Here is a 23,953-nt window from a genome sequence, read left to right on the forward strand (position 1 = left end):
CTGTAGTGCGGTTCACCCAGGAGTGGTAGTGTAGTGCAGGAGACCCAGGTTCAATCTCTGGGTTGGGAAGATCCCCTGAGAAATGGCAACCCACTTCAGTATATCTTGCCTGGAGAACCCAATGGACAAAGGAGCCTGGTGAGATACAGTCCAGGGGGTCGCAAAGAGTTGGACACAAGTGAGCGACTAACACTTTCATTTGCACTCTATCACTGTCACTATCAAAACTCCCATTAAATTAACTGAATTATTTCAAAAGATCTTTTCTATACATACATACAAAATTATAGCATTTAAAAATTTTTATTTCTGTAACAGCTTTATTGAGACATAATTTGCATAACATATAATTAACCCATTTAAGGTATATATTCAATGACTTTAAGTATATTCACAGTTATACAACGTCAAAATTTTAGAACATTTTCATGGCCCCTTAAAAGAATCCCATAGTCACGCCTGCCATATTTCCCCTCAAACCTCCTCCAGTTGTATGAAGAAACTAACCTATTTTCTGTCTCTCTGGATTTGCCTATTTACAACATTTCATATAAACAGAACCATATAATAACTTCCAAAGCAGCTGTATGATTTTGCATTCCCATCAGTAATAAATGAAGGGTCGCTGTTGCTTTATATCCTCACCAGTATTTTGCATTGTGTTTTGAATTTTAGCTATTTTAATTCATATATAGTGGTATCTCATTGCTGTTTCTAAAGGTATCTCATTGCACAATTTCTAAAGGTTATATTTTGTTGACACTTGCTATAAAATGTTGGCTATCTTTCCCTTATTGTAAAATACATCTTTGCAGCTTATTTATTTTATACATAGTAGTTAAACCTCTGACTGTCATTTTAATTTACAATTCTTTAGTGACAAACAATGCTGAGCAAGTTTTTATTTGCTCATTTGCCATCTGCATATCTTTGGTGAGGTGTTCAGATCTCTATCCGATTAAAAATGATGTTCTTTTTATAATGGAGTTGAGAAAGTTCTTTATATGTTCTAGATACATGTTTCTTCTCAGATACATGATTTACAATTATTTTCTTCCATTCTGTGAGCTGTTCTCTTACTCTCTTGACAGTGTTGTTTGAAGTACTACACTCCTGGTTTCGTTTTTGTTTTTTGGCTGCAGCTATTGAGATCTCAGTTCCCTGATGAGGAATTGAACCTGGGCCCTCAGCAATGGAAGTGCAGAGTCCCAGCCACTGGAGGTCCAGGGAAGTCCAATAAGTTTTCCTTTTGAATAAGCTGTTCTAGAATTACTCTCTTTATCTCCAGCATACATAGTATGAACCTTTCTTACTTTTTATCCACTTATAGGAAGACTGATCCAGCAAATATTAGTGGTACTAATAGTAATATAAGTATTAATGTTCAAGTTCTAGTATATTTATTCAGAAAATAATTCACAGTAAACATATGACACTTCAGACACACTATGCAAATCAGTGAGGGATTGTTTAAGTGAATCATATCTATCTCTGAAAAGCCTGCTTTCCTTGGCTTTGTGAAACCTTCTGAAGATACTACTCATCTCTAACCTGAGAATACTGACACAAAGCTTTCAGAGTATCACCTTCAGAATCACTAATTTTTATATTTTATGTATTTAAGAAGCATTTGCTCCTACTCTAGACAAAAGGTTCCAAAGGCAGTGTTCTATAGTTTCCATTACTTTCTGTATCTTTTATTTCAGTTAGTATCTACTAAGTAAAATTGTCTGAAGCAGCTTCATTTTCCTTATTAAGTAAAATGCAATTGTTTAGCAAATAATATCTTCCTTAATATTAAGAAGTCCTTGTGATTTACCTCTAAGGTTTCTCTAGTGATCTGAGAGCTAAGGCTGTTGAGAAAATCTGACCACCAGAATGTTACTGTGCAATGAGAAACACTGCACTACCACAACAAAACCGAAGGTGCTGAAATAAAGGATCTAAACAGTACTGAACGGAATTTTATCCATTTAAATAGAAGGAAATATTATGCAATCGTAATCAGTTTCTCTCAGAAGGAAAATACACATATACAGACATTTAAAAATTACCCAACTAACCTGAGCACCCACTAGCTGCAACAATGCTGAGTTCACTGGGAGGAGTTCAATGTCTGTATTGATAGTGGTCTGGTCAAATGGGCAAGCCTTGCGGTGGAGTTTGTTCAGGCACATCTTGCAGACAGTATGGCCACAACCCAAACTGATGGGCTTTCTAATTGTTTCGTCAAAAGTCTGAGTGCAAATTGGGCAGGAGAGGAAATCCGTCCACTGTGGAGCTTGTACAGGCATTGTTCTGGAGTTACAATTTACTCACACACACACAAAATCTAAAGCAAAGATTCCACTGGAATCAAAATCTTTGAAAAAAGTTTTTTTTTTTAAATATCTTCTGTAAATACAGTCAGCACATAGTGTGAAATATAACCTGAAAAACAAAGAAAGAAAATGACTGTCTTCCTTTACTGTACATTCTCACCCCACTACCTATAGCATTTTATACCACATTTATATCAACACAGTCCACCTTCTTTGCATTTTGACAAAATCAGAGCCATAATAAAACAACTAGTCTCATCCCTTCATTTTGGAGATGGAGAGTAGACCTCAGAAAAAGGAAGTAATTTGCTGTAGGTGACAATAACAAAGCTGGATCCAAGATCTAAGTGTCTCAATTTATCTAAGTTTATGATTGTTTTATATTTTAAATTAGACTTAAGATAGCTAAGACTACTCTGATCTGCACACAATCTGTACATCTGTGAAAATTCATGAAGCTCTACACTTAACAATGTATACATTTCAGCGTATGTTATACCTTAATAAAGAGTTTTTTAAAAACTGGCTTAAAGTAAAAACTACCCTAAAATATTTTTATCATCAAATTCAGCGTGGGTAATGAGATTAAAAAGTGACTGTGGGGTTTTTAATGTTTATCTTGAATTTTTTTTTTAATTGGTAAAGATCTTTAAGCCTGTTATGGCTTATATTTGCTGCTATAGTATATTGTGTTATAACATAGTTAAAATGATTTACTTCAAAAGATTTTTTAAATTAGCAAGTTTAAGAATGATAGAACAATACAGTTAACCAGAACATATATACATAGAGTCAAATTTTATTATCTATCCACTACCTTTTGGTAGGGGGTAAAAATCAAATTACAAAACTTATCACCTGTGTCTAACAGAAATTTTCTTTACATATAAAATCTAATCTGAAATTTCTTGCACATATCTTAAATAATACCTGCTATACTTACTGTAACCGTAGTTTCTAAAAATGAGAACTGATGACCAGAACAATAAAGTAACACAGTATTACATGTTCTTAAAAGATTTGATTATGCTCCCTAGAGACTGCTTATGGAAGGAAAGAAAAATTAATTAAGGTATAATTAATTAGAAAGGTAAATTATCTACACATTTTATTTTCCAAGCATTACATTTAATTTAGGTTTTACTGAAGTAATTCTACCTTAAATGTAAGCCCAATATTGAGAGAACAATTTCCATTAGTATGCTAAAAAATTATATCCAGTCATTCAACAAAATTTTACTAAGCACTACTAGTACTGTGATCCAGACTCTAAATTATTAGGGAAACAAAAAGTCTGTAGTATCTGCCTTGTAAGTAACCTGAGCTTTGTCTGGATTTTTGTGCTATCAAATAAATGGATAATGGGGGAAAAATGTAAGAACCTAGACAGTTAACAAGTTAATTTCACATGCAGATCTAAAATTAAAGTTATCTGTGTATATGTTCAAATGGCCCATGCAATAACAGGATAGAGTGAGTAAAGAAAATGCCCACATTTTTATTTCTATAATTAATTATAAATATTTTAAATAAAATATACCTGCAAATAGAATGAGTAGCTACAGGCATGTTTACATTAAATCGTTTTTATTACTTAATAAAAAGAGACCATCATCCGAAGTGCTAAAAAAGAAAATGAAGTATCTAACTACTCAGTTGTAGAGTCAAATGCTACAATTTGCATGGGGTTGTAGAATGCTCCAAAATATAGGAGAAAAGTGCTTAAAAGATATAATATTTAGAATAAGAACTGGTTATGAGTCAGAAATGTTGGCTGAAGTTGATTAAGTATCATCCAATCTTTTCTATAAATTAGAATGCAGCTTAAATTAATGCCTAAAAAGAATCTGATCTTAAGTTAAACCTTCACAGACTAAATGGTTCCTTCCTTTTTACTAGGATGGCTCTGTAGAGAACTTAACATTTGTTAATTAATCATAAAACAAAGTTAAAACATGGCACTTTCTTCCCTTAACACTATAAAACTATAGAAACCCAAAAGAGCACAAAACAGAAATGCTTTATTGCACAATCACTATAATTTTTACTATTTATACATTATGTGCCACATACTATAAATATACTAAATGCTTTACATAGAACAAAATGATAAAAAGTAGGTAACTATTGTTATTCCATTTTACAGATATAGTTGACCCTTAAACATCATAGGTTTGAATACCAAGGGTCCACTTGTACATAGAATTTTTTTTTCAATAGTAAATACCGCATATTACAAGGACCTGCTTCCCTAGTGGCCCAAATGGTAAAGAATCTGCCTGCAATGTGGGAGACCTGGGTTCAATCCCTGAGTTGAGAAAATCCCTTGGAGGAAGGTAATTCCAGGTCAGGAAGATCCCCTAGAGAAGGAAATGGCAACCCACTCCAGCATTCTTGCCTGGAGAATCCCATGGACAGAGGAGCCTGGCAGACTACAGGCCATGGGGTCTCAAAGAGTTGGACACAACTGAGTGACTAACCACAGCCCAGCACAACAACCTGCAATGGCCTGAATCCTTGGGTGCGGAACCACAAATAAGGATGGAGAGCTAACTGTAAATTAAACATAGATTTTCAACTGATTAGAGGGTCAATGGAGTTCAACTGTTAACTCCATGAGAAATGGAGGTTTAGCAAGGCTGAATAAGCTAAAAACAAAAAGAGCTTCAATAATAACCCAGATGTTATTGTTTAGTTGCTAAATTGTGTTCTGCTCTTTTGCAACCCCATGGATTGTAGCCTGCCAGACTCTTCTGTCCATGGGATTCCCCAGGCAAGAATACTGGAGTGGGTTGCCATTCCCTTCTCCAGGGGATCTTCCCAACCCAGGGATCAAACCCAGGTCTCCTGTACTGCAGGCAGATTTTTTGCTGTTTGAGCCACCAGGAAAGCCCAATATGCATTGTGCATAGATTTTATAAAAGGTAGAGAAAAGCATAATCACATTCTGAGACTAAATTCAATATAGTACAATTGGGGAGCTTGAAAAAAAATCAAAGCTACAGGGAAGCCAGAAACAAAACAAAAAATAAAACAGAGAGCAAGACAAAAAGATATGAGGTGAGACTAAAGAATTAGAAGGAACCAAAAACTATAGGATCTTTTAACTCATAACCAGTAGCTCATAGTAAAGAATCCACCTAAAAAGCAAGAGATTTTCCCGGGTCAGGAAGATGCCCTAGAGAAAGAAATGGGAACCCACTCCACTATTCTTGCCTGGGAAATCCCACAGAGGAGCCTTGGCAGGCTATAGTCCATGGAGTCACAAAAGAGACAAACATGACTTTGCGACTAAACTACAACAGTGGTATCTGATCCTAATTTTAAGGCACTGAAGAGCCAGGAAATGATCCACTTCATTGTTTTTTAAAACAAGGTATGCCTATACTATTAAAACATGCAGAATAATTAAAAAGATAATTAAGCCTGTAGAAATGTTAAGTTAAAGCAAAATTTTCAGACCAAACATATGATGTCATTTGTGTTGGGGGCGGAAATCCTACAGTCTTGGTATCAATGAATATAAATGGATAGAAGAAAAAGATACAGAAAATATCTAACAAACTTAACAGCAGTTACACAGTTGGGCAATTTACAAAATGTATACAATCACAATTTACTTATATAAGTACAAAAAAACTGAAAGAATGAAAACAAGAGAAAATAGACCACATTTAGAACACAAAGAATTACTATAAAACTATTAATAAACTTTAATAAACTGATCTTCTTTTACTATACATATTTGGATGGTCAAATAATCAAAATTACTTATTAGTGATAAATAATAAATCTTTATTAAATTCATTAAAAACCCTTTAAGAACTTCTCTATAATTTATATTTCAAAGAACTAGTATAATTTATTACTTTTATAATAAAATATATCATTTCCATCTGTATTAACCTAGTAAAATGAAGTATATAATCGCTAACCTCTCACACATTCCAGTTAAGTAGTTCTTAAAGGCATAACAAAGTTGATAGAATTATCTTTCAGAATCAGCACCCAGCTCTTCACTAAAAATAAAAGCATTCTTTTGATCAAAAAGATGGGTTTGAGAGACAAGGAGAAAACAGTATTTTAAAAGTTTGACTTTGGATAGAAAATTTAATGAATAAGAATAGTAAGTCACTCTTTGACGATTCTATTTCAATCAACAAAATCATAAACCAAAGCTTTTTTAAAGACTAAAACTGTCATTAAGTTGTAGTAAATACAAGAAGAATTTCCACTTCCTCATTCTTTAAACATCATTCTCCAAAGTCATCTTTTAAAACACTGTTCAAGCTTCTCAAAGACAGTTCTTTACACCACCTTCAACTACAAAACACATCTAAACCACAAAGGACATATGACTTTGCGAATATAATAAACATTCTTTCAATCAAGAGTAAACATGAGACACTTTAATCATAACAAGCATGAGGAGGCTGAGAGGACAAAGGAGCTGTAACTGGACAAAGAAACAGGAATTAAGTGACTTTGTTGGAATTCTAGATGTGTTCAAAGAGATTATTGCAACAGGTGACCACCTGGAATAAAAATGAAAAAAATAAGAAAGCATCAAGAAGACAGTGCCACACCCTACCTATGGTGACTATGCTGGTGTTTTGGTCTCACCACTCCAGTGAAATAAACGGCTCTTCTCAACATCACCAAGATCAAGCCCTGAGCTTTTGGAGTGGGAGCACTGACTCCAAGACCCTAGACTACCAGAGAACTGGAGTATCAAATAGTGAGAACTCCCACAAAGGAAACAGTAAGTATTCCTTGTGAGGAAAACACAAGTATTAAGTAATATATTAGATGAGATGGATCTCATTGATATCTTCACGACATTCCATACGAATACAGAAGAATACACCTTCTTCTCAAGTGCACATGGAACAGTCAATTTAAGAAAACTGAAATCGTTATCAAGCATCTTTTCTGACACAACACTACGAGACTAGATACCAATTACAAGAAAAAAACTGTAAAAAACACAAACACATTGAGAATAAACAATACATTTCTAAATAACCAACAGGTTACTGAAGAAATCAAAAGGGAAATCAAAAAATTTCTAGAAATAAATGACAATGAAAATACAACTCAAAACCTATGGGATGCAGCAAAAGCAGTTCTAAGAGGGAAGTTTATAGCAATACAGTCCTACTTCAAGAAACAAGAAAAACATCAAATAGACAACCTAACTTTACACCTAAAGCAACTGGAAAAGAAAAAGAAGAACAACAACAACAAATTAGCAGAACGAAATAAATCATAAAGATCAGAGCAGAAATAAATAAAAAGAAATGAAAGAAACAGTAGTAAAGATTAATAAGATTAATAAAACTAAAAGCTGGTTCTTTGAGAAGATAAACAAAATTGATAACCCTTTAGCCAGACTCATCAAGAAAGAAAGAAGAATCAAATCAACAAAATTAGAAATGAAAAAGGAGAGGTTGCAACAAACAATACAGAAATACAAAGGATTATAGGAGACTATTATGAACAACTATAAGCAATAAAATGGATAACCTGGAAGAAATGGACAGATTCTTAGAAAACTTTAATCTTCTAAGACTGAATCAGGAAGAAGCAAAAATTATGAACAACCCAATTACAAGCACTGAAATTGAAGCTGTGATAAAAAATCTCCCCAAAGACAAAAGCCCAGGACCAGATGGCTTCACAGGAGAATTCTATCAAACAATTAGAGAAGCGCTAATGCCTATCCTTCTAAAACTCTTTCAAAACACTGCAAAGGGAGGAACACTTCCAATCTCATTCTACAAGGTCACCATCACCCTGATACCAAAACCAGACAAAGACAACACAAAAAAAGAAAACTACAGGCCAATTATCACTGATGAACATAGATGCAAAAATTCTCAATAAAATTTTAGCAAATAGAATTCAACAACACATCAAAAACCTCATACACCATGATCAAGTTGGGTTTATTCCAGGGATGCAAGAATTCTTCAACATATGCAAATCAATCAATGTAATACACCATATTAACAAATTGAAAGATTAAAAAGCATATGATAATCTCAAAAGATGAAGAAAAAGCCTTTGACAAAATTCAACTGCCATTTATGATCAAAACTCTTTGAAAAATGGGCATAGAAGAAACCTACCTCAACACAGTGAAGGCCATATATGATAAGCCTACAGCAAACATTATTCTCAATGGTGCAAAACTGAAAGCATCCCCCTAAGATCAGGAACAGGATAAGGGTGTCCACTTTTGTCACTATTATTCAACAAAGTTCTGGAAGTCCTAGCTACAGCAATCAGAGAAGAAAAAGAAATAAAAGGAATCCACACAGAAAAGAAGAAGTAAAGCTCTCACTGTTTGCAGGTGACATGATACTGTACACAGAAAATCCCAAAGATAGTATCAGAAAATTACTAGAGCTAATCAGTGAATTTAGCAAAGTTGCAGGATACAAAATCAATACACAGAAATCACTTGCATTTCTATATACTAACAATGAAATATCAGAAAGAGAAATTAAGGAAGCAATCCCATTCACCACTGCAACAAAAAATAAAAATATCTCTAGGAATAAACTTACCTAAGGAGACAAAAGAACTCTACACAGGAAATTATAAGACACTGATGAAAGAAATCAAAGATGACATAAACAGATGGAGAGATATTCCATGTTCCTGGGTAGGAAGAATCAATATTGGGAAAAGGACTATACTACTAAATGCAATCTACAGGTTCAATACGATCCCTATCAAATTACCAATGGCAGTTTTCACAGAACTATAAGAAAAAATTTCACAATTCATATGGAAACACAAAGGACCCTGATTAACCAAAGCAGTCCTGAGAAAGAACAATGGAGCTGGAGCAATCAACCTTCCTGACTTCAGATTATACTACAATGCTACAGTCATCAAGACAGTATGGTAACGGCACAAAAACAGAAATAGAGACCAATGGAACAAGGCAGAAAGCCCAAAAATAAACCCACATACCTACAGGTATCTTATTTTGACAAAGGAGGCAAGAATATACAATAGGGCAAAGACAGCCTCTTCAATAAATGGTGCTGGGGAAATTGGATAGCTACAGGTAAAAGAATGAAATTAGATCACTTCCTAACACCACACACATAGATAAACTCAAAATGGATTAAAGACCTAAATAAGACCAAAAACTATAAAACTGTTAGAGGAAAACATAGGCAGAACACTTGATGACAGAAATCAAAGCAAGATCCTCTATGACCCACCTCCTAGAGGGATGGAAATAAAAACAAAAGTAAACAAGTGGGACCTGATTAAACTCAAAAGCTTTTGCACAGCAAAGGAAACTAAGCAAGGTGAAAAGACAACCCTCAGAATGGGAGAAAGTAATAGCAAATGAAACAACTGACAAAGGATTAATTTCCAAAATATACAAGTAGCTCATACAACTCAATGCCAGAAAAGCAAACAACCCAATCAAAAGTGGGAAAGAGACTTAAACAGACATTTCTTCAAAGAAGACATACAGATGGCTAACAAACACATGAAAAGATGCTCAACACCACTCATTATTAGAGAAATAGGAATCAAAACTACAATGAGATATCACTTCACAAGGGTCAGAGTGGTCATCATTTGAAAAAGTGTACAACAACAAATGCTGGAGAGGATGTGGAGAAATGGAACACTCATGCACTGTAGGTGGGAATGTAAATTGATATAGCCACTATGGAAGATGGTATGGTGATTCCTTAAAAAACTAGGAATAAAACCACCATGTGACCCAGCAGTCCCACTCCTAGGCATAAACCCTGAGGAAACCAAATCGAAAAAGACACATTTCCCATTGTTCATAGCAGCACTATTTACAATAGCTAGAGCATGGAAGCAACCCAGATGTCCACCGACAGATGAATGGATAAGGAAGTTGTGGTGCATGTACACAGGGGAATATTACTCAGCCATAAAAAGGAACACATTTGAGTCAGTTCCAATGAGGTGGACGAACCCAGAGTCTATTATACAGAGTGAAGTAAGTCAGAAAGAGAAAGATAAATATCGTATACTAATGTATATATACGGAATCTAGAAAAATGGCACTGAACAATTTATTTTCAGGGCAGCAATGGAGAAACAGACATATAGATCAGATCTGTGGACATGAGAGGGGAGGAGAGGGTGAGACATACGGAGAGAGTAACATGGAAACTCTTATTACCATATGTAAAACAGATAGCCAATGGAAATTTGCTCTATGTCTCAGGAAACTGAAACAGGGGCTCTGTGTCAACCTAGAGGGGTAGGATTGGGAGGGAGATGGAAAGGAGGTTCAAAAGGGAGGGGATATATGAATACCTATGGCTGATTCATGTTGAGGTTTGACAGAAAACAACAAAATTCTGTAAAGCAATTATCCTTCAATTAAAAAACAAATTAAAAAGAGTAAACACAAGATAAAATTACTAACTACCAACATCTAGATTCTTTACACTTCCTCAGAGCAACGCTATGTCAGAAAAAAAATTTTCTATTAATTAATGCAAATGTGCTCAAAAGTCTGCAGGTAACATCATTATGTGTTAGAGCTCAGACTAAATCTAGCTCATTAGGAGTAATTCTCCTGGAACCTTCCTAATCAGAAACAGAACATAAATGATGGATCCTCTTATTTCTAAAAAAATACGAGAGTCACTCTGCTGCTCAATGATGAGAGCAATGGTTAACTTTCCCATCAGTTTAAATAAGACCTACTCTATGTAGATGGCAACAATTGGTCATCTTACTGTTGATAACTGATAATAGATCATTCAGAATATAAATTAAACAGCACTCATTCTGACCTTGAAGAGAGCCCAAACTTATTTTAAAAAATCATATATAACTTCCCCAATAAAATACACATTCTTACACCCACAGGAGTATGCTTAAACAGCATTTAGAAGGTTGTCTTCTGTGCCTTCTTCCAAATTCTTGATAGGAGTTATTAGACAGAATGTGACATTGACATTTTACTAATTCTTCCCAACTTCTAAATTCTGATTAAAAACCATCACTCAAAATACCTCTTATGCTATTGTTGTTCAGTCACTAAGTCGTGTCTGACTCTGCGATCCCACGGACTGCAGCATGCCAGGCTCACGTGTCCTTCACTGTCTCCTGGAGTTTGCTTAGATTCATGTCCACTGAGTCCATGATGCTATCTAACCATCTCATCCCTATCCTTCTATATTAATAAAATTAATCTTCAATATTATCATTAGACTTTTCCCAGAGTTTGTTTTCTTTTCAAAAGAAATAAAATCTTATCAGAGTAAGAAAATTATTTCAGTGAACAGTAAACAATAAAACTACTGACTCATTCCACCAGCTAAGTGACTAGTTTGCAGACATCAAACTCCAAGTCATGTAAATGCCTTGTAGTAACTCATTTCAAATCCATGCCTCTGCAAAACAACAAACAACTACATATTGTGAGACTTAAGGTTTAAGGGTGATTAAAGCAATTCCCAAAGAGCTACTATAGACAAAATTATGATAACATGATGTGTAACAGAGCTTGGCTTTCCAAAGGTAAACCATGTGCCATGTCTTATGCCAGGAGTTTTCAGGTGCATCTCTTATTTAAATGTCTACCACAACTCTAAACCGCAATATAAACCACCACCAGTAACCAGTATTTGTTAAGCACCAACTAGGTGCCAGTACTTTCAGTGCTCTATATACTGTATCTAATTAATTAAATGTTCACAGCAACACTATGATACAGCTATTTCCATTTTAAAGATAAAAGAAACCAAAATACCAGTGAGTGGCTGGACTATGATTCAAACTCAGGCCAGCTTAACCCATAAGCTGATACTTTAAAATTCTCTAATTTCTGCCACTTAACAGGTACAATTAAGTCATTATGGCAAGGGAGCTTTTAGGGATGATGGAAATATTCTAAAATTGTGCTGATGGTTGCACAATTCTACAAATTTAATAAAAAATGTTGAATTGTACACTTAAGTAAATTTTATAGCATGTAAATTATACTTCAATAAAGCTATTTAAATAGCCATTAAAGGCTTTTTATAAAGTCATAGTTTTTAATTTTAATGTAGTAATTTAAAAATATAAAGACACCTTCCAGACTGTCCTATGAGCATAGCAGTAGTTTGGTCACTAAGTTGTGTTCGACTCTTGCAATGCCATGGACTGTAGCCTGCCAGATTCCTCTGTCCAAGGGATTCTCCAGGCAAGAATACTGGAGTGGGTTGCCATTTCCTTCTCCAGGGGATCTTCCTGACCTGGGAATTGAGCCCAGGTCTCCTGCATTGCAGGCAGATTCTTTACCGACTGAGCTACAATTATTACCATCTCCTCCATTAAGGTCCATTTTAAGTGTGTCTGATTTAGAGAGAGAAATAAGAAAATTAAAATTCCTCAAGTATCTATTCTGGCCTAGTCACTCTTCAGAAGCATTATTATATCCATTTTATAGGTAACTCTTGATCTTCAGCAGCATTAAATAACTTGCCCAAAGTTAATAAATTGTCAAGTTGAGACTAAAACTCAGTTCTTATGTGAATTCACAGCGTTAAGTTACCTAGAGCAAAATATTACATCAAACAAACAAAATCTTATTGTCTGTAAGAAGACAATCCTGGATCTCCTTCCACCCCACCCTACCCCATGAGATGAGTTTAATTATTATTTTTGGCATTAATTTGCCATTTGCCTGGGACATTTCCATAGCAACCAATAAACAGGGCAACATCAGAGAAGAGAAAAATTTTAACTATCTTGAAAAGTGATGCTAAGAGCAGAAAATAAAAACAAAAAGAAGAAAAATAAATGAAGGTTTAGTATAATAACACTCAGTGTTATAATTCTCAAAATATTAATTAATTCACATATAAAACAGTGTGAGATTTCTGAAGGCTCAAGGTTTCTCCAGCAGTAACACCCTGTGAAGACCCAATTCTGACTGTAAAAATACTTCTTCCCAAAATAAACAAACTGAATTGTAACTTTTTATTGTATACAACATCCTAGATATAATATGCTAATGTTAGTACAAATATAGACAAATTCTTAGGACCAGTATAAAGAGGAGGGCTTCTGACTTAAGAGGAGGAGCAGGCGTGGAAAACAGAACTTGATTAAAAGGGTTGAGAAAGTTGCAAAGGGCTAATTTAGGTGGCTTATTTTCCCAGTGTTCAGAGGGACAAAAGCAAACACTTCTATTTCCAATGTAAAGTCAAATTTAGATGAAGAAATAGTAAGGAAGGGTGAAGCCATTCACAGAGAAGCTGCCTGATCAAGCTGAAACACTGCAAGTGAAGGACAGCTACTACCTTTGGGTATAAAGTCTGAAGCTTCAGATTTCTATTCTATATAGCAAAGTTCTACACTGTGTGTAAAATGTGCTCCACAAGAGGTCATTAGAATCATGAAAGAGGTGGTGAAATAAAAAGGCCAAAGTCAAAAGCATCATCTTAAAGGAGCTGTGAGGCAATAGGAAGGGAAACTTATCTGTCATAGCAAAACATCAAAGAGTTAAGAGATGGAAATACCAGACCACCTGACTACCCTCTTGAGAAACCTATATGCAGGTCAGGAAGCAACAGTTAAAACTGGACATGGAACAACAGATTGGTTCCAAATAGGAAAAGGAGTACATCAAGGCTGTGTACTGTCACCCTGCTTATTTAACTTATATGCAGAGTACATCATTAGAAACGCTGGGCTGGGAGAAGCACAAGATGGAATTAAGATTGCCAGGAGAAATATCAATAATCTCAGATATGCAGATGACACCACCCTTATGGCAGAAAGTGAAGAGGAACTAAAAAGCCTCCTGATGAAAGTGAAAGAGGAGAGTAAAAAAGTTGTCTTAAAGCTCAACATTCAGAAAACGAAGATCATGGCATCTGGTCCCATCACTTCATGGGAAATAGATGGGGAAACAGTGGAAATAGTGACAGACTTTATTTTTTTGGGCTCCAAATTCACTGCAGATGGTGATTGCAGCCATGAAATTAAAAGATGCTTATTCCTTGGAAGAAAAGTTATGACCAACCTAGATAGCATATTCAAAAGCAGAGACATTACTTTGCCAACAAAGGTCCATCTAGTCAAGGCTATGGTTTTTCCAGTGGTCATGTATGGATGTGAGAGTTGGACTGTGAAGAAAGCTAAGCGCCGAAGAATTGATGCTTTTGAGCTGTGGTGTTGGAGAAGACTCTTGAGAGTCCCTTGGACTGCAAGGAGATCCAACCAGTCCATTCTAAAGGAGATCAGCCCTGGGATTTCTTTTGGAGGGAATGATGCTAAAGCTGAAACTCCAGTACTTTGGCCACCTCATGGAAGAGTTGACTCACTGGAAAAGACTCTGATGCTGGGAGGGATTGGGGGCAGGAGGAGAAGGGGACGACAGAGGATGGCTGGATGACATCACCTACTCGATGGATGTCGAGTCTGAGTCAACTCCAGGAGTTGGTGATGGACAGGGAGGCCTGGCGTGCTGTGGTTCACGGGGTCGCAAAGCGTCGGACACACTGAGCAAAGGAACTGAACTGAAAAAATAATAACAAAACCAACACCAACAACAATGCACAGAAACTGTTTTGAGCCCTTTCTGTATATTAATTCATTATGGCAAACCCAATACAATATTGTAGGTTAATTAACCTCCAATTAAAATAAATTTATATTAAAAAAAGAAAAATTAGAAAACAAATTAAATATCCTTTAAAAATAAGAAAATAAGTTTAAAGATAGAAAAAAAGCTGAAGTCTCCTTAATTAAGACTCTTTTTAAGCCAAAAAGATAACTCACTTATCTTTTGAAATCTGTCCTCCTGCTAAAATAATGGCTCCTTTTCATAAAGGAAGTTTACTCCTCCTGTCCCTAGAAGTTATTTTGAGACACAATGACAAATCTGATTGGCAAGTCCTCAATAATCTTGAATGTAAGGGAAAATGTTCACTATTAAAAAAAAATTAACTTGTGTCTCATAAATTTATATTCCAGATTGTTAAATATTAATTTATAAAACTCCTGAGTAGTTCAATGAAATTGAGACATTTTAAGGCACAACATGAATACTGTTTCTTTAATGTATCCTAATTTATTAGTTCTTTTCTTGCTTATATGGAAGCATTTAAGCTTAAATCTTTGTGAAAATGAGCTAAAAAAAAATTTTACTTCTATCTCCACAATGTTCTAAGTTAAAAAAAAAAAAAAAGTAACTCAATCCCTGTGCCTATCTTCTGGTCTCTATTTTCTTCTCCCTCACCTCTGAGTTTTCAAATTATCACTTTATCCCAACCACTATTAGGGTATCAACAATCTTATGAAATTCAAATGTCACATCTCAATCCTTATTTTCTTTCTATGTGTTTAGTAATGTTAACCAGTTTCTCCTGCAAATGCTGCCCTTCTGGGCTTCTATAATGGCATACTTTCCAGGTATTCCACTAATTAGCAGGCCACTCCTTACATGTCCCTTTTGAGGGCTTCTCCTTCTCTGCCCATCCTTGCCCTCCACCCATATATGCAGTTCTTCAGAATTCCTTCCTCAATTCTCCTCTCTACAAATATCCTTGAGTGATTTCATCTACTTTCAGCTTTTGACTACCAACTGGATGCTTAGGACTTCCAAAATTTCAAGCCACTCTTCTGAGTGCTAGCATCATATAACCAGTTGACTACTAGTCATTCATGTCCAACTGGGGTCTCAAACTATCTCAACAATACAAAACATTTTGTTCCCTATGTTAATGATGAAGTGACTTACCTATTGAGAGAAGCATGAGAAATCATCCTTCACTATTCACTTTTCCTCAAACCTGCTCTCCCCTCAACTAACAATCATTATGTCCTATTCATTTTATTTCCTCAGTGTTTTTTGAAACCTTAAATCCTTACTTTAGGCTGCCAACATCTCTTACCTGGATTGCTGTGACAATTTCTTAAGTCCATGTTAAAGTATCCTCAACAGATCAGGTTCTTTAAAATCAGAGAATGTCTTGGGCTTCCCCCCATCCCTTTTCTTGATATCTTCCCTACAGTTTTAATATAGAAGAAGCCAGCTAATATACAATAGCAAACATATCAAGCTGGAATAGTTATGCTTTCACCAATAGAAAGTCAACTGAATTAATAGAAAGCTGCTAGAGAAGAAACCTAGGGCTTTGCTATCCAAAGTATCTCGTACAGATAAACAAGGTTAGATAAGACTTGAATAACACTATAAATCAACTAGACTTAAGACATCCACAGAATGTTCAACACAACAGAACTCTTTAAGTGTTTATGCTTATGAAACATTCTCTGAGATAGATGATATGCTAGATGATAAGACAAGTCTCAGTAAGCTTAAAAGGATTGAAATCATAAACATTATAGTCTCTGCATACAATGGAATGAAATTACCAACAGAAAAAAACTTAAACTCACAAATAAAGGGAAATTAAACAACATACTACTAAATAACCTAAGTCAAAGAAGAAATCAAAAGGGAAATTAGAAAATATTTTGAAATGAATGAAAATGAAGACACACCATACTGAAATTCATGGGATTCATCTAAAGTAAGGCTTAGATGGATATTAATAGCTTTAAGTGTCCATATTAAAAAAAAAAAGTCTCAAATCAATAATCTTACTTTCCCATCTTGAGACATTGGGGAAAAAAGATATCTAACACCAGCAATATGACGACAGATTCTCTGTGGCCAAAATATAAGTTCAGAATTTAATATTGTTAAGTAATGCCAAGTTTAGATGATTTCTTCCCTAAATACTACAAAAGAGAAACTTATAAACAAAAGATATTAAAAACTTAAAAACCCAAGTATTCTAATATCCCAAACAGTTTAATATTAGTTAATGAGGTGTAAATGCAATTTAAAAAATCCTGACAGTTCCTTTTTACAATGAATATACACATTTCAACTTGGAAGAGGGAGGTAGAGAAATACTTCAAGGCTGATGTACCCAAATATAAAATCTAGGTTTTTGTTTGATTATTTTAATCAGAAAACTTATAAGCAATTGAGTCTTAACATCAAAGCTAGCAAATAATAGAGGAAAAAGTTCTCAACTGTATCTTTCAGAGGGCCTCTGGGATACCACTTATTAGTAGCAAATTATGCTGGCATTCCTATCTTTGAAGGAGATTATCACAGGTTCAGGTAATAAATGAGCAATATGACAAACCCAGACAGCATACTAAAAAGCAAAGACATCTCTTTGCTGACAAGATCTATAAAGTCAAAGCTACAGCTTTTCCAGTAGTCATGTACAAATGTGAGAGGTGGACCCTAAAGAAGACTGACAGGCAAAGAAGTGATGCTTTTGAACTATGGTGCCGGACCCTTTAAAGAGTCCCATGGACTGGAGATCACTAAAGGAAATCAACCTTGAATAGTCATTGGAAGGACTGATGCTGAAGCTGATGCTCCAATACTTTGGCCATGTGAGCTGATTCACTGGTAAAGACCCTAATGCTTGGAAAGACTGGAGGCGAAAGAAGAGGGCGGCAGAGGATAAGATGGCATCACCGACTCAATGGACATGAATTAGAGCAAACTCCAGGAGATAGTGAAGGATGGGGAAATCTGGCATGCTGCAGCTCATGGGGCTGCAAAGAGTTGAACATGATTTACCAACTGAACAACAACAACATAAGCAAATGGAAATTTAAAGGAATGACAAGTTTTAAAATAATAATAGAATGTATGATGAGTCAAAATATTCTAAAAACTTAAAGTGCCTTATTTTTTAATCCTCATAATAACCTTGCAAAATATTATTACAACTTTGAGAAAATCAGGGCTCAGAAAAGTTAAGCAATGTTCTTAAGATCTCACAGCCACCAAGGGTTGAGATTCTAACCTGGTTTATCTAACTTTACTCTTAAAAAAGTATTCCCTTAGGTTTTTGAATCATTTACTGTGACAGTCTGCAAAGATGGCCACAGTTCCTCCCATCCCTTTAGCTACACCCCTTTGTAATTTGACTTTGCTATTCTTTCTATCAAGAAAGAGAATCTTTTCCCCCACTTTGAATCAGGGTGACCTTGGCTTACTTTGAAAACTGTAGTTGAGTATAGCATTAGTGATGTTTGTAGAGCTCCAGACAGAACATAAAAGCCTCAAGAAACTTTGCAACTTTCCACTCTTGCTCTCTTGGAACATGGTGCCATTATGCGAGGGGATCTGAGCTAGACTTGAGATGAGACCAACAGAACAGAAAAAAATTGTCCCAGCTCAGACCCCCTAGAACAATCAGCCCCAGTTTTAGCTGCCAGATGACTGAAGCTGCATGACTAACCTCAGAGACCAGCAGCAGAACCATCTGCAGCTAACCTAGTTCCAAGCACTAATTCACAATTATAAGCAAATAGTTGCTGTTTTAAGCCAATCTAAATTTTGGAGTGGTGTGTTACTCAGCAATAGATTATCTGATTGTTTATATAGTCAAGACACAATTTTACATTTATAAATTTCACTACAGCCTTTTGAGAAAAGAGTAATACTGAATATAATATTCATACTAGAATCTAAAAGGTTCCCTCAACTGAATTACAGACTTTTAATGAAGTGAATCTCTTCTTTCTATAAGGCCTAAAAATTACCAATATATTTAAGTACCTTCACAAACACCACATGCCTAAATTTAGCTTCTTATTCTTGCAGCATAAATTATCAGTAACTGAGAAGAGCACTCAAGTGTACCAAAATGGTGATACTTTTAAAGCACAACATGAACAACAAATCCTTAGACTTAACAATATGTACTACTTAGGCTTAATTTGGAGAAGGCAATGGCACCCCACTCCAGTACTCTAGCCTGGAAAATCCCATGGACAGAGAAGCCTAGTAGGCTGTGGTCCATGGGGTCACTAAGAGTCGGATACAACTGAGCGTCTTCACTTTCACTTTTCACTTTCATGCAAGGAAATGGCAACCCACTCCAGTCTTCTTGCCTGGAGAATCCCAGGGACAGGGGAGCCTCGTGGGCTGCTGTCTATGGGGTCACACAAAGTTGGACATGACTGAATCAACTTAGCAGCAGCAGCAGCAGGCTTAATTTCAATCTATCTGAACCTTTGTGTTCTATTACAACCTAATACACTTAAACCGTCATCTATGTAACAGTCCTCCATGTTGATGTGCCAGAGCAGTATTATTAACTCTTACTGAAAGTGATTTAAATACTCCCAAGTTAGGTGTTATCAGTCTTCACTGGTACAATCTAAAGGCCTAACCTTCCTTACCAGCATCACCTTAGTCATCTTCAACAAGCTATACTTGCTTTCACCCACCTCTAACTACCTTTATGTACTCCCTGAATCTTTTCCCCCCTCTATCCCATATCCCAAAACTGTGTGTGGCGGGGGTGGGATCTGGGTGCTAAGCACTTACAAACCATCTCATTTAATCCTCCAACAACCTTCTGATCAGGTTACAGCAACTTCTATTATTTCTTTGGAAAAGAACCACAAAGCATATTTTATTAGAATATTTCACTGAGAAATACTCAGGGGACTAAAACACAAAGTGATTTTTAATGTTATAAATATTTTAAGATACTTAATATATTGAAATATAACACACATATATATAGACAGAGTGTTCAGCTCAATGAATTATCAAAGTAAGCATACCTGTACACTTCGCCCTTCCCAGAAAGCCCCCTCACTATCCTTCTCAATCATTATCTCTTTATTCTTGTCAGAGGCCACTGCTATCCTAACTTCTAATATTGTAGATTAATTTTAACGGTTTTAAAAGTCTATGTAATGAAGTCATCAGCATGTGTTTTCTATTTTGGCTTCTTTCATTCAACCTATTTGTTAAGATTGTTTTTCCTACATTTACATTACTAAACTGTTACATTCCAGTTAAAACATTCCAGTTAAACAACAATTAGAAAGGAAAGCTTCATGAACTCGTTTTTGGAGTACTGATGATATTTGGATTTTGAATGAAGCAAATTTCTAGTGCTGAACTAGAAGGAAAACACCAGGTATCAAACAACAAAACTGGAGAACAAAGAACTCCTTCTTTACTCAAGAAAACAAAGCAGCACACGTGTCACCCTAACAGCCCCAGGCCTTTACTTTTACTTGTTTCTACTTTTTTTCCTGAGGGAGCTTATGTCCTAGACTTCCCTGTGGAACTTCGTAGTTACCATAGGGCTCTGACTGAGTCTAGAACGGGGCAGCAAAGAAAAAACAGGCAGATGTATTCAGAATAGGTAAGCTTCAAATGCAATGTCCATCTTTTGCAATGGGTGGGTGATACTTAGTGTACACTCTGACCTAGGGAATCTTTGTGTTAAAGATATAACCTATTTAATAATAGCAAAATAACAATAACATTAGTATTATTAAAATGTCCCCATAATCTACTGGCCAAGGTGTAAGGACATTTTTATCACTGTTTATTTTAGTGAAATATGCCTGAAAGAATTCAAACTATTTCCAGAACACAAAATCACAAGGATATTGAACTGCACATACTTGAAAAAGAATGCTTAAAAAAAAAAAGTACAGATTCATTTTCCACTTTAGAACTATTTCTAGACTCTTAATATCAGGCAAACTTTTATTTTGAAGAGTTTAAAAGAATGAACCAATTGCTACATGGAGTCCAAACCCAGAAGCCTACAGCTACAATGTATCTTATTTACATATATCAAGTGGTTTGAAAAAGGCATATAAATTGTAAAAAGATATTTTGCTGTTCCCAAGTAGTAGCTACTGTTAGAGAACCTACTGATTTGTTACTACTGTACCAGAATTAAACACAAAACATTTCCTCCAAAATAGGTAACAATGATCTCTGAGGGAATAAATAGGTGCTTAGGTCTATGTAGTGTGTGCAACAGGCAACAGAGGATGAAAGGATGGGATACGCCAAACCGCTGTGGGTTATACAATAAACAAATCTAATTTTACACTCTATTCTTTCATAAAATAGAGGGCCTCCTTTCTTTTCTTAAATTACGAACAATTTGTCCCTCTCCCAATCCTGAACTTTCTCCCTATTTCCCTACAAATATTACTATGTGAATTCCCTTAGGGAGGGCTGCAGTTGATTACCTTATTCAAAATGGACCCCTCAACCCTAATCATACTACCACAATCTGTGCTTCCCATCTCATTCCTGATTAATTTTTCTCCAAAATACTTCTCACCATTCAATATGCTGTTTCTCTCATTTTGCTACAGTGTGGAACTGCTACTAGTAAAATTTAAGTTCCATGAAGACAGGAATTTTTGTTTCCATCTCTCATCATTTTTGAGTATATTTTATGTGCCAGGCAATATTCTAAATTTTACATGCATTATCTCACCTAGTCCTCACAATGATCCTATTAGATATCAGATATCATTATATCTTAATATTACAGTTGAAGAAACTCAGCACAAGTGTTAGGTAATATGCACAAGGTCACATGGTAATTAACTTGTCCCTATTTTTTTAAACTGGTAATTCCTTCTGTAGCCTTTATTTCTTTAGTTACTTCACTACACAACTTGACACTCAATGTATACACCTAGTAATCTGGTAAGCATCCTAGATTCCATCCTCTTCTACCTTCACTAAAAATTTTATATTATCTCTTACATCGGTATCTTCCTTTCTATCTCTCCTTCCATGATTGAAGGCTGTATTCATTCATTCATTCAAAATTTACTTATTGAGCACTGACCATGTGCCACATAGTGTCTTAGGATCTGAAGATTTAGTTCCTAGTGAAACAAAGTCCCTGCTCTCATACAGGCTATATAAGGTCTCTCTCACCTGGATCACACAGTAACCTTCTAAGTGATCTGTCTCCAGCTTTGTCTTCCTTCACCCTCCTCACAGCAGCTGGCCATTCACTAATGGTTTTCTTCCATGACCAAAAAAAAAAAAAGCAATAAAAAAGGACAATAACTTGAAAGAGCCTCTTTCACAAGAGGATATCAAAATGGCTAATAAGTGTATCAGATACTTATTGAAGAGTCATCACTAGGGGAGTTTAAAGTAAAATGGCAATGAGAAACTATACCTAGCAGAATGGCAAAAAAAAAAAAAATTAACTGACAATCAGTTCAGTTCAGTTGCTCAGTCATGTACGACTCTTTGCGACCCCATAAATTGCAGCATGGCAGGCCGCCCTGTCCATCACCAACTCCCGGAGTTCACCCAGACTCACGTCCAGTCGATGCCATCCAACCATCTCATCCTCTGTCGTCCCCTTCTCCTCCTGCCCCCAATCCCTCCCAGCATATGACCATGCAAAATTCTCATATAATGCTGCTAGCAGTGTGAACTGGTACATTTGGAAACCTGGCAGTATCCTCTTAGACTAAACAAAAGCCTACTAATGACTCCCAAATTTCACTGCTAGAGGAATGACTACAAATGGTTACCAAAAACCGTATGCAATAATGTTCGTAACAGCTTTACTCATAAAATGCCAAAAACAGACTGTAAACAATCCAAATGTTCATAAACAGTAGAGTGGATAAACTGTGACAATTTCATACAATGGAATACTATATAGCAAAAATAAAAATAGAACTGATCTACTGTTAAATATAACCTGGCCAAATTTCAGAGATACTACAATCAACAAAGCCAGATACAAAATAGCACCTTCTGCAGGATTCAGTTTATAGAAGGAGCAAAAAGAATACATGATGTACGATTTTGAAGCAAAACAGACTATGGTGCTAGAAGTGAGAAGTTACTCTTGGGAAAGTTGGGAAACACTGCGGAGGGGAAAGAGTAGAAAGAATTCGTAGGTGCCAGAAACACTGAGTATCTTGATCTGGATGGTGGTTACACAAGTGTACATACGTAAAAAGTCATCAAGATGTAGACCTATGATTTTTGCCCTTTAGTGGGTGTGTTTTGTACCTCAAACATAAAACAAAAACAACAAAAAAACCACAACTCTTTGATGGTGCCTTAGCAGAATTGATCCCAACTGCTGTTACATGTCATACAAGATCTCTGGGGGTTGTAGCCCCTACCTCTCTAGCTTTACTTTTCATCACCCTCTGTCTCAGGTTTTATATTTTAGCAACAAAAGTATGAAGATTTCCCCACACACAACATATGCTTTTCACTCTAGGTGTTGTCTGGCTCAAATAATCCAGCGATGTTAAACCCCTATTTACCCTTTAAGTCTCATTCAATTCAGGAAACTCCAAAAATCTCTTTAAAGCCCAGTGTATATTAGGTTGCCCCTCTGATGGCTCCAATACATTCTAAACTATCTATAAGAGAAAATCTATATTGTTGTATACTGAGTATGCCATTTCATTGTTGTTTAGTTGCTCAGTTGTGTCTCTTTGTGACCCCATGGATTGTAGGCCACCAGACTTCTCTGTCCACGGAATTTTCCAAGCAAGAATACTAGAATGGGTTGCCATTTCCTCCACCAGAGGATCTTCCCAACCCAGGGATTAAACCCACATCTCCATGACTTCTGAATGACAGGCAGATTCTTTACCACTGAGCCACTGGGGAAGCTGCTATATGGCACCTATCTGCTCAATAATTTTTAAATGATTGAAAAATATCACTACCTGATTGTGGCAATTTCATATTTCTAAAGATAGTGCTGGACAAGTCACATGAAAGGTAAGAGTGCAGAATATAT

General features: G+C 35.7%; 1 protein-coding gene across 5 annotated transcripts in view; it reads right to left on the bottom strand.

Moving 5' to 3' along the window:
- RC3H1 (ring finger and CCCH-type domains 1) overlaps nt 1-23,953 on the bottom strand; it is a 74,016-nt gene that overhangs the window by 39,203 nt on the left and 10,860 nt on the right. For all 5 annotated transcript variants that reach the window (XM_060396618.1, XM_042229118.1, XM_060396619.1 and 2 more), the window contains exon 2: nt 2,064-2,430. In XM_060396618.1, the coding sequence (XP_060252601.1) occupies nt 2,064-2,294 (231 nt within the window). In that variant the 5' untranslated portion in view covers nt 2,295-2,430. The remainder of the gene's footprint in view (nt 1-2,063; nt 2,431-23,953) is intronic.

This window comes from Ovis aries, chromosome 12 (genome assembly GCF_016772045.2).
Source record: "Ovis aries strain OAR_USU_Benz2616 breed Rambouillet chromosome 12, ARS-UI_Ramb_v3.0, whole genome shotgun sequence".
Classification (NCBI taxonomy): domain Eukaryota; kingdom Metazoa; phylum Chordata; class Mammalia; order Artiodactyla; family Bovidae; genus Ovis; species Ovis aries.